The 12,595-nt window shown below is 40.9% G+C and overlaps 1 protein-coding gene across 1 annotated transcript; it reads right to left on the minus strand.

The window, feature by feature from the left end:
- Window positions 1-2,941: 2,941 nt before the first annotated feature.
- Window positions 2,942-8,628, minus strand: LOC135612727 (uncharacterized). The gene is made up of 4 exons (XM_065109342.1): window positions 7,321-8,628; window positions 5,787-7,211; window positions 4,891-5,005; window positions 2,942-3,411 (listed from the first exon to the last, which is right to left on the minus strand). Exons 1-4 carry the CDS (start codon window positions 8,287-8,289, stop codon window positions 3,200-3,202), a joined length of 2,721 nt encoding a protein of 906 aa, XP_064965414.1. The 5' UTR covers window positions 8,290-8,628; the 3' UTR covers window positions 2,942-3,199.
- Between the last annotated feature and the right edge of the window lie 3,967 nt (window positions 8,629-12,595).

Here is a 12,595-nt window from a genome sequence, read left to right on the forward strand (position 1 = left end):
TCATCTTTCCATCTTCCTATGACAGATACTTTTAGTATGCAAAAGATTTCGAGCTTGAGTTTCCATTAACTCAAGAAAATTTATTGTTTGATCTTACCTGATGAAAAATTGTAAATTCTATTGCGTTTGATTGTGTTGATTCATTGGATTTTTAGATTTATATTCGGTTATTGATGTTTGCGGTTTTGAAGTCTTCTACAGTGAAAGTTAAATTGGCCAGCTTTTGAAGGCTGCATCTGTGATGTTTCTTACATGGAGTTGATGATGTGCATATATATTCTCTCCACAATTTGATGATGATTTAGGGAGTGTTCATGTGGTGATAGCTACAACATAACAAGGAAGATAGCTGCATGCCTCCCTCATTGTGTGGTGGGAGAAATGAATGAGGCCTCTTTCCCTTGACATATGATGTTATCTTTTTGTAGACACAGGTTGGCTTCTTTGGACCCACATCAGATTGGAGCTCCCTCCCAAAAGTGACTGCCCACTAACCACACAGTGTCGGTGTTGGGTGGAATATATCTTTCCACCCTCTTCCCAGATCTCACTTGATGATGCTGCTGACTTCCAAGCTCACACCTAAACTAAGTTGTCCATTTGTCTTTAAGAAATATGATTCTGACATGAAAACCTGGTTGGGTCAAAGCAGAGTTTTCTCTTCTATGTTCTTCTTCTCACTCACATCTGCTAATGTGAAGTTTGGGTGAAAGGTTTGGACTTCTTTTTACTGCTCATTTTCTAACCAGCAGTGAAGTACAAGTCAACTTCTTGTGTTGTTCTTGATGGATGCCATGGAGCGAGAAGAAAGCTTAGCCAACAAGTGGCCGGCATCCAAGTTGTCATTAGGCCATGGCCTATTGCTTACACATGCTCTGCTGCACTGTTATCATTCACATTAACAGCTGCTGCTTAGTTGTCTGCCATCAGAAACATATCCCCATTTGCTTCTCCCATCACTTGCTATGGTTGGTGGGAAGTCAGACAAGAAACAGGGTAAACTATGCATTTGCAGTCACAGCAATCCTATACCTTCTCTCCCAGCTTTTTTGAATTTTTTTTGTTAAGAGTATATATTATCCTTTTTTTCTTTTTCGAAAAGTTTAACCTACTAAGATTTGATTTGTGGTCATCCAAGTCAATCTCAAGATGATCCCAGAGTGGTCATGAGTTTAAATGTTGTGCTTATCTCTTTTTTCAGGTGTTTAATTAAAAAATATTCATACAATCAAAGTTTACTAGATGTTAAAGAAGATATTGAACCTTTTATCTTTTCTTTACCATTTAAGCTTTTGGGATTTGTGAATCATGAATCATAAGAAGCTAAGAGTAATAATTCAGGCACAAAAGTTCTTAAATTCAGAAATATAATTCTTATATCAGCACTGGACAGTATATGAGAAACAATTGTCAATCCTCATTTGGAGGCTGACTAGGATAGAAGCTCTGTGGTTACATAATGTCAACCTGGAATCCTATATTCTGGATAGTGAAGAGACTGAGGTAAGAGCAACTTTTTCTACCTAGAGATGTCGATTTTGATCAAGATGATGAACATGTTTCAATATATTTAAACCTCCATCTAAACCCCTAACACATCATGCTGACTGAAACAGATGTTGGTTAATAGCTGAAGCTCTAAATATGATCATGTTGTCGAACACAGCTTGGCCTGCACACCAGTATTGTTCCTTAACTCAACCTAACCTATGCCATCTTCATTTCTCACTGGAAGAGAAAGGCAATCTGTGCAGGCTTGTCGGTTCATTTCAGCTTCTATGATTACTAAATCTTCATTTACAGTAGTATCTTGAGCCAGATTTTCAGCACCACCTTGCTTGATCGATCAAAAGGTGGGAGATTCTCCACCTTCTTGTTTAGGTGAAAAATGAGCCACCTGCCGACATCCTACTGTATCTGAAACATCAATGGCAGCAGCCATGGGCGCAGAACAAGAGAGGATTTTGGGACATTAAAGAAGACTTGGTTTCGGACACAACCATGAGGTTGAAACGTATTAATCATACTACCAAACACTACTTTTCTGAGCTGGAAAGGAACTGCTGAGCTAACTTATAGCTTATCCAAACACCACTTGTTATTAAGCAGGTGACATTTGGACTGCATATTGTTTGGTTTCTGAAGGGGATCAGAGGTTGGAGAAGGGTAACTTGCGAGACTTTTTTTCCCTCTGGTGTAAGAAAAGGAAGTCCTTTTTTACTTCCATGTATCAGAAGCTTGTATCTCCAAGATTTCTTTTTCTTACATGAAATGTTCGAACAGACAGATCCATGAACAACTGAGTAACCCACTGCATGAGTTGGTTCAGTCATATTTCTGGAACTGGCCGAGGTAGAATCCAATATATGGGGCCTAATGGCAGACCAACTTTATCATTCCAAGGAATGATTAGCCTTTTGTTCATTGACTAAGCGAAAGGGGAGTGGTACAGAGTGTTTTTCTTGTATTCAAACTAACAAAAATGTTCAGCTTCGGAATCTGCCTGAATGGAGAAAATGCAATTCACCAGTTTGTTCTGTAGTCAGAACTGCAGAAACCTAAACATTGAACAACTGAGGCATCCATGTCTTTTCCATCAATCTCGTCGATTTGATGTTTCTCAACTGCTATTTGAAAATATTTAATTTCAAATTAATAAAAGTACACCCATGTAACTCACCTTTTACAGAAGAAAGAAGAGAGTCATTTACAGCAGCAAATGTTCTTTCTCCCAGAACCATCAATCTGGAGATCTCAAGGGATATGGTTGATATCTACATATAACAGAATAAAAATTTCAAAGCAATAACTCAACACTGGCATAGACATTCGGATTCAGTTTACAAGCATCGAGAAGCACAAGATAAGATACCAACTGCAAATGTAACGCAAGAATGATACAATTTACAAAATATAGGGATCGTCTCATTTTATACAAAGATTATGGTTGATCGGCATAATTTCCACTAACCGACCTCAAAAATGGCTTTGAAAACAGTCCTATCACATTACTCTGCTGGAGAACCATCCGGCAGCACAAAAAAAAAACAACAACAAAAAGTCCATTAGGCGAACAGTTGTTCTTTTTTTTTTTTATATAGTGTTCCTGTACAATCTCAACCGCTGGTAGTCATTCCACAATGGACTCCATAATTCTAAGAGCCATGACAGGGCACAGATATCAGATAGCCCCTTGCATTCAGTCCAGAATCATTGGAGCAGGATCTGATGTATCACATGCCTCAATAGACTCGGCGATTCTGAGAGCCATGACAGATTTGTACACTAAAAGCTCAGCATTTGACAAAAGCATCTGAGCTCTACCACGTAAATGGATGGCAAGCTCAACAGCTTTGTTAGCAGCATTCTTGGCTTCCTGTACCCTCTGCAAGGCCTCCTCGTGTGGTTCAACTATAATAATTGACAGTGATAAATGGCACGTCACAGAAAAGCAAAAAAAAGTAAAGCCAGACTGAGTGGCAAAACCTAATCAATCCGACAAAGAGTTCAAGATATAAATGCTCTAAAAATTGTTTAATGACTTTATAAAAAGAGCCAAAAAAAGAAAAGAAAACTACTTTCTGCGGGTGAGAGAAACTTGCATGGATTCTAGGAAAGCATTTCATCATAATCAGAAAGAACACAAGTTAACATCAAAGCAAATTAAACTTACTACATAAGGGTCTCATTAACAAAATAACCTAACTATTCTATGGATACTGGACCAAAGGTTGTGGGTAAGGTCTGCAATACCGAATGATATCGCCCGTACCAGACGATACGTACCGGTCCATCAGCAGACCAGCACACTGACTGTCCGCTACCGAGCGGTACAATCGATTGAGGCGTTATCGTTGACGATGACCGAGGGAGAAGAAAGAAGAGAGAGAAGGGGAAGAAAGAAATAGGAAAAGGGGAGAACCAGGAGATCACCACTCTCCTCCTCGTCTGTCGGCGACTTCTCTTCCACGCCCAGGAGAAGAGGCATTGACGTCGCGGGGCAAAGAGAGGCGAAGTTTTTTTTTTTTTTTCTTCTCTTCTCGGGCGACGTCGCCTACAAATTTATTTATTATCTGCGACGTCACCTCGGGCAACGTCACAATTTTTTTTTTTTTGCAATGTCGCTCGAGGCGACATCGCAATTTTTTTTTTTATCTGCGACATCGCCTCAGCGACGTCGCCCCGCATAGAGGTAAACCAAGCGGTTTACTGAAATATACCGTTCAGTATACAATACCATACCGTATTGAATAAGTCTCAAATTTTCGGTACAGTACGAAATTTGAACAAAACAGATACAGCACGCAGGTGTATCATGTCCAATCAGAGTAAGTTTATGTAAGTTCAAAAAATACTTGACAACAGGCAGCAACATGGCATGAACCCTCCAAAGTTCTGCCAACAAATTACAAGCCTGTTTGATAAAGAAAGGTTTGTAATATATTCGTTGCACTCTAAACATGCACAACAGCACAGCAACTCTCCAAGTACAACTTTATAAGAGAGACAATCCAGAAAAGGGGCAATTACGAGTTCAACCATGGAGAAGCCAACAAATAATCCAAAGAACACAATCAAACAACCACCAATGAAATTCTAATTCTGAACAAAACATAAATGGTCAAGGCCTCTTGTATGAACTTTCTTTGATCTCTCAGCATTTCATATCTTAGGCTACTTGATGTGTAGATGAAGGGGGGATGACGGCGTGAAAAAATCAAATTAATTTTCGTGATATGAAAATATTTTAAGAACAAAAAACCAAAAAAAACATGAGATCAGCACACGTCGCAGACATCTAAATTTCAATTCAACGATCTGTATCTCATGATAACATTAGAACTGCTTGCATAAGACCCAAACCAATGTCATGGTAAAGGCAAAACAAACCTTGAGAGGTGACCACCAGCTTTGTTCTAGTTATCTGGCTACGTTGCCTATTGAAAGATCTCTTCTTGCGCACAAATGGTTTGTGTATGAACTTTGCCCTTCGCAAAGGTGGACCCTGTTCAAAATTATACTAAAGGAACTGAGACATTAAGTTGAAACAAAAAAAATTTATGTCTAACCATTAATTAAAAAATCACAGTAACATCATTAAAGTGATCAGTGCACTAAGCTCAATAAACACCAAAAGCACAGACATAAAAGAAAGAACACTAGCCATACATAACAGACTAATTGGAACAATTAAAATGGAAAAAAATCATAATGACAAAAGAAAAGAAAATACATCTTAAGAACACTGAACCAACATGGACAAAGAGAACTCGTGAAACATGATACTGTTGCATAAGCATTACATGATATGAGATAGAGTAAAATGAAGCTGGTAAGAAATTGATCCACATCTGAAGCTTGTTATTAAGTATAGAAGAGAAAATAGTTGACCATGTGGAATAAATCAAAGTACAGCTGATGCAGCAAAATATTGCAACAAGCTCTCACGAAACAGAGTCAGTCTTAAAAATTGTGACGCCATCAACAACTTTTATTCAACTGCCCATTATGACTCCATGGAACAAAAAAGAAACATGCAACTGTAGTGATACGCTAAAACCTATGGTATGAAACAACATGTATCTACTCTAAAATTATATAAAAGCAAGTGGAGTTCTTTCACAGAAAGATGCATCCAGCAATCAGCTAACAGCAAACACTGTAAGTTAGCATGCATATGTATGCATGTATGTATCCTAATACTAGGTCATCAAACTTCGTTTTGTGACTTGATTCAAATCTTAAAACAATATAAAAGAACACAATAAACTAACAACTGCAATTACCTGGAACTCTCGAACTAAAGCAGCACATCTCTTGTTCCTCTTTCTTATCCAGTAGTCATAAACAGCACCCAACATCTCTCTCATTCCAAAATTCTGATAAAGATCTAATGCCTTCTCCTTATCAAATACATCATCCACATTGCTGAAAGCATCCTTCTCCATTGCATAAATTATTTTCTCAAAGTTGTCTGCTGTAATAACAGCCAATTCGCCAAGATCCATATGTCGAATGCTAGAATTATACTCATCAAGCCACTGCTCATCCCCTGAGTCCATATCATACCTAGCAATTTTGCTAAATAGAGCTCGCTGAACTTCATCATCCTCCATCCTGATGTATTCATCAGGGTGTACAAAAGTAGCTGCAGCGCATGCCTCGGTACCGGAGACCTCCTCAAAGATGGGCACTGGAATCATCCTAAAGGAAGCCTCCTGCAGGTTACGCTCTCGGCATTCTGCATGCAATTCCTTGAAAACAAGCCAGTCCCACCTATCCAAAAACTCAAGCTTCCATCTATCTTCTCCAGCCCACATATAGGCATGAGTGAACCGATTGACAAAACAAGGCCTCATGTCCAGAGGCCTGTGCAGGTACCTCACTTGACCATGTGACTTCACAGTTATACACCAGTCCTTCGGGGCCAACATGTCCAACATGACTTCAAAACCTTCCTCTCTCCAACACCTGTCTGCATCAGTAACCAGAACATTTGCCTTGCAATGTACAGAGTCTATATTTCGCTTCACCTCTGCCAAAGCAGACTTTAGTTCCTTATTCTGCTCCACGGGGCTCTTCTTGGCAGACTTCTTCTGCTTTCCCTGAGAACTAAGTGGACTTGAGACATCACTCTCATCTTTGCAACTGGAGTCCTCACCACAGGCATCAGGCACATCAACAAACATTGGCTTTACCATGAGTTCTGGGAAACTACTTGCTTTATCTTCTGATAAAACACTAGAACCATTCTGACTTGCTGTATCTGTACATGAGCTCATCAAACCCGGGTTCTGACTACTTAGAAACCTTGAGGAACTTCTTCTCCTGCGATGCTTATTTGGCCTTAAACCACTAAAAGGAATTGCATTTTGGGTAAATGATCTATAAGCATCAACTAGATCATTTTGTTCGTATACATCCATAGAATGAAGCCTTAAACGTTTAGTTCCCGAATAATCTGCCTCCACAAGAGCATGAGAATCATTTTCTCCGCAATTAACAGCCACGTAGGGATCAACATGTGAGACCATTAAGGTCCTCGCAAGAACACGAGGTAAATAAAGTGAACCAAGAAGAAAGCTGACATGCAAGCTCCTAAAGTAGGACGGAAGGGCCGAAATATCAAGCCATATTATAGGAACCGACTGTCTAGAACCATAAATCTTACATAACCCACAAGAAGGCAAAGCATTTGTCAACACCATATTCTGAAACAAAACAAAACAAAACAAAATTCATGATTTCATACAATTAGGCGTTCAGAGAATCAGTGCAAAATTGGAAGGAAAATATGTCATTGTAAAATAAAAGCCTTACATCTCTGTCTCGTTGGAGTGGCAATATATGGACTCCATGCTGAGAGAAGACACTTGCCAACGACCCAGATAGTAGGAAGGCAGCAAACTCCCAAAGAGTCACCGTGACCCTCCTCGTCCATCTAAGTATAGCAATTAGGAGTCTTGGAAACAAGAGTGAACTACCGACGCAAGAGGATTCCACGATCAGTGAGAGCACCACAGGACCACCTGTGGTAACGCACAGACTACGTTCCTTAATACCGATCTTCTTCACGCCATTCACTGAAGATACTGCAACTCTAGGCTGTCTCTTCACAACACCTCTTTCGTTCGAGATCTCCACCCGCTCTCGTTTGATTACCAGAGGTACAGGCGCTACCTTTAGTCTCTTCCTGCGACCTCTCCGCATGAAAACCAAGCCGTATCTTTTTTCGATCTCGGAATCCCCATCTCCAACAGACGAAGATGGTGACCCTGCGTCACTAGGAAGCTGCCTCTGCCGCTTACGCCCATAAACCATCCCAAACTTCTTAGTCTGCGGACAATCCAGAGAGTTCTTGGGAACAAAGGACTCCGGCAGTTCCCTCACGATCCCAGCAGCACGAGCCTCCGGCTCGTTCCACACAATGGAGTCCCTATTTTCCCGCCTTGCGCCATCCTCCCGCTTCCACCACTGCAGATCCGCGGTACCGCCGCTAAAGACATCCAACCACTCATCCCTGCGCTTCCACACAGCGAGCCGCTTCCCGGACCGGAGGATCCTCGAGTCGCCGTCGCCGCAGGCATTCGCGGCCACAGCAACGGAGGAAGGCTTGGCGACGAACACCCTCGTCGACCGCCGAGCCCCCACCGACGGCATGGACTGCGGTGCCGGCGCCGGCAGTGGGAACACCCGGGACCCTATCTCCGCTTCGGCCGCCCCGTACAGCTTCCTCCGCGCAGCGCTAGGGCCCTCCGGTCTCGCTTGCCGCCTCATCACCACCGCCATCTCGGCACCCCAAGAACCTCCCCATGATCAACTCCGATCACCCGCCCATGGTGAAAGCCCGATCGGATCCCGAATCCTTCCGTCTCCCCTCCTTAATTTCAGTTAGTCTCAATACCCTGACGCCGATTTCGTTTCACCACTTGTCCGGTTCCCTCCGAGATCAAGATCTGAAGAGGGGGACTGAACTGATGGCGGTTAAGGCGCTTCACATCGTCGCCGGTCGGGGTAGATAGAGAGTGTGAGAGGGCGAGTTAGGGTTTGGATTCGGGCACAGCTATTAATGACGACTGACAAGGCGAGTGGAGCCGTCTGATGGAGATCGAACGGATAGAACTTGGAGACTTCACACGTCGTGTTGCTCCTCTCGTCGTGGGATTTTAAACAGGCCGGGGCGATTTTTCTAGGCGCATCGGTCGAGTGCGCCGCGGCTCAGGTTGGCTGACCACGCGGCGGTCATCGAAACGATTGCATTCGCGGATTATAAGGCACGGTTTCGGCTCCCAAACGTGGGACCGCGGAGCAGCGGACGCGAGGGGGCAAGCGTGTCCTCGTCGCGGAGTTCGAGGTGACGGCGACAGGTGGGATCGGCGGACGTGCTTTGCGGGAGACCATAGGACAGGGGTTTCAAGGCACTGGCAGGCTTACACGTGTCATGTTTGTTGACTGACAATATCACCTATTTGGCCTTCAACGGGAATTCGAGATTTGGCCGAATCAAAAATGAACCAAATTAGTGGGGCCACTAAAATAAAAGTTCTTATTGGTGAGAAATCCTGAATTCCGAATGATGTCGTGCGCAAAATCCTGGATATCTCTTGTCCTGTGGGCTGTTGTTCATCGATCGAACGCACGTCGCCGGGGTAGTTCAAATATCTAAAAAACCCTAACAATTAACATCCCTTGAAAGTGCTTTTTCACATCCATGTCCCTATAAGCTTCAATAATGACAAATATATTCCTTACGTGTGGTTCCTTTGTGACATTTTATCAAACATGTTTAATATATGACTAGATTCAACCAAGCAAAGGTTAAACCTAAAAGATTAGAATAGAAATTAATAAAATATATTCTCACCCATATGTCTACGTGGACAAATATTAAGCCAGAAAACAGACAATTCCAAAATGTATTCTTAAATAATATTTAAGGTATAAAAATATATTTTAAATAAGGGTAAGTTTTTTTTATTTAAGTACTCGAACTCATATTTAGGGATCTTGGATCACTAACTTAGCATCGGAAGAATCGGATCAAGAAACCTCTCCCGATCGTGGTCTTTATGTAGGGAGCACCTCGAGGGCACGATACTTTCACCTTGGAGAAGCTTCGGACAATCCTACGCACAAGGATCCAAACCATATCGAGTTGACTAAAATATCAATATTTTTTTTTTTTATAACAATTTGGTGCTAGAATGAGAGTTTAATCTCATAGGAATATCCATCCCTCAATCCTCTTAACGAACTCTCCAACGATGAGACATTACTTTCAACTCATAACACTTTTACTTATAGAGAGCAACTGTCATCCTTCCCACATATAAATGAGTCTACCTTGATGCAAACGCCAGCAATGTAATAGCGCATATTCAATAACTCAAGCCCTTCACTCCTAGGGTCAAGCTTGAACAACTTACTCTTTCCCGCCGAGATGTTTTTAAACCTCACTCATCATGTGTAGATGCTCATGGGCATATTGCAAGTTATCACCCTGATCTTGCCTTAGTTAGCCTAACAAATAGAACTACCATCTTAGTAGTAACCGACATCTCAATTGCCACTTGCACCGGCACCCATCAAAATCCCCCTAGTTGACATGATGCTAGTATCTCAAGATTGCCCGAGGTCCATGGAACCACCGGCTGAAGGAGCACCCTACTCCCTAATGGTGGAGTTTAGTGCATTACCACATCATTACTCTACTCGGCCCAAATCCGAGACCCAATCAATGAATTCAATGGATGGCTCCTTAAGAGTCCAACTGAGATAAAGAAATCAATGCCTAAACGAGATGCGATAAGAGTTCTAGTAGTCCATGGGGGAGAATTTGGTCGATCCCACCTCAGGTCAATCCCCATTCACCTAGAACATCCAAGACGAGTCAATCCTGACTAACTTTCACCTCTTATTGTTATAAGTCTTTGATGATAATACCGACCTGATTGACACACTACTACCTTTTCTGCCCATATTTCACTCTACAGCATCTCAGATGCTTTGATGTGTCACACATACCCAATGATGTTGAGCTGATTGGCGCGAGAGTGGTACACTCATCTTAAGCCACTCTTAGTCGACTTTTTCACTTGGCTTACAAAGGAGTTCAAACTCTACTTCATCAAGAATATATGCCTGAAGCCATCAACGATAATGTTGCTCGGAGTTGGGCAAGGGGAGGAAGAGATACTATTCAACTTTGTTGCTCAATTAACCAATGAGATTAAGGCATTCAAGAAGTCCATCCATCACTCACGATTCAAACCTTCAAGATGAGGCTAAGTCCTCTCACCCATTTTGGTCATTGATAGAAAGGATATTAGTGATTATATTTAAAGTCCTCCAAAGGGTAAACTAATTCATAGTCATTGATACGATTGTCTCAAGTAAGCATGAGGAGATACAAAAAAGGCCACGGTAGGAGCGATCATCATTGATTCCAACCCCAAGGTCATCTCAGAGAAGAAAACAAGACTAACTCGAGTTGCCTCGCCTAAGACTTGAATTGACTCCTTAACATAATAAAAACTAAGGTCTTCTTACAAATAAAAAAAAATTAATTTTTGAAGAACCATCAATCGATAAAGATGCCATCGGAAAGGAGGGAAAGATCTCAATATTATTATTTCCACCATAACTATAGTCATGATATGGAAGACTATCATGATTTGAAATGAGCAAATCGAGGAGTTCATTCATCGAAGGCATCTCAAAACATTCATCCAAAGACCTTAGGAACCTTCACCCTAACCTCGAGGCCCAGTTAAGAGGCAAATCGACATCATTATCGAGGAACTCACCTTAAGAGGGGATAATACTGTGGGTCACAAAACCTATGCCCGAGCCATTATCGAGAAATGCTAAAAATTATAAAATAATTTTCAAGGATGAGGAGATAGAGTATCTCATCCAAAACTATGAAAATGAGAAAAAGGGTAGTTGATATTCACCCGTTGAAAAGAATATCAGTAGTAGAAGTCGGTGACCTCGAGTAAAAAGGAATCAAGAGTGGACGTAGGTCATAACGACCAAACCACTATAAATCTGGTGTGCTTTCTTTCTATGACATTTCTTTCATACTTTTCATTCTCATCGCTCACTGATTTACTTGCTCACTACCCTCAATCACTTACAAACGTTTTTAAATTTAAACACTTTTTCAAATATATGCTTTATCAAACGTATCTTTGAATTAACATCATTTTTATCGAAAGCATTAATTCACCAACGCACCCCTCCCCCCTCCCCCCTCCCCCTCTCTTCCCCCACCCACCCTACTGCCGACTTGATCCTATTAGTTGGTATCAAAGCCACGTTTTTCTATATTTGGTTTAACACCCAAGAGAAATGACTTTTTTTTGCTTTCAAGATGGTCACTCTATCAATCATCCTCCTATGTTCAATGGGACTGACTACATATACTGGAAAACTCAAATGAGAGTTTTCTTACTTTCTATGAATTTCGATTTATGGAACATTGTTGAAAGGTTTGAAAAGTCTTCTAAACCAATGAACGAATGGAATGATTTAGAGAATAAGACTTTTTCTTTGAATTCTAAAGCAATAAACGCTTTGTTTTATGCTCTAGATAAAAATGAATCTAATTGGGTTTATATTTGCGAAACTGACATTTGGCACACTCTTGAAATCACGCACGAATGCACAAGTAGGGTTAAAGATTCTAAAGTTAATCTTTTTATGTATAGTTTTGAATTGTTTCGAATAGAACCAAGTGACAACATGTACACTCGTTTTACAAATGTCATCATTGGTTTAAAAGCTCTTAGCAAATATTTTTCAAATTTTAAACTTATTAATAAAATTTTACGATTACTTTTTAAAAATTTAGATTTGAAAGTAACTACAATACAAGAGCCAAAGGATCTAGATAACTTTTTACTTGAAGAACTTATCGGCTTTTTGATGACCTATGAAATGACATGCAAGGCACATGATGAATATAAGAATAACATTTTATAGAACAGGAAGGATTTGACACTTCGAACAATAAAAGACCACTTAAGCGAAAGTTCAAGTGATGATGACATAAAACTTCTAACAAAAAATTTAAAAAGTTCATAAAAAAGAC

The sequence above is a fragment of the Musa acuminata genome, chromosome BXJ2-5 (genome assembly GCF_036884655.1).
Source record: "Musa acuminata AAA Group cultivar baxijiao chromosome BXJ2-5, Cavendish_Baxijiao_AAA, whole genome shotgun sequence".
Lineage (NCBI taxonomy): Eukaryota > Viridiplantae > Streptophyta > Magnoliopsida > Zingiberales > Musaceae > Musa > Musa acuminata.

What these genes read in the sequence shown, in the direction of transcription:
- LOC135612727 (XM_065109342.1), bottom strand. Translation starts at nt 8,289, where the DNA reads ATGGCGGTGGTGATGAGGCGGCAAGCGAGACCGGAGGGCCCTAGCGCT. An exon ending in CTTTAGTTCGAGAGTTCCAG is followed by an intron (nt 5,006 to 5,786) that starts GTAATTGCAGTT and finishes AATTTTGAACAG; the next exon opens with GGTCCACCTTTGCGAAGGGC. An exon ending in GCTGGTGGTCACCTCTCAAG is followed by an intron (nt 3,412 to 4,890) that starts GTTTGTTTTGCC and finishes CAATTATTATAG; the next exon opens with TTGAACCACACGAGGAGGCC.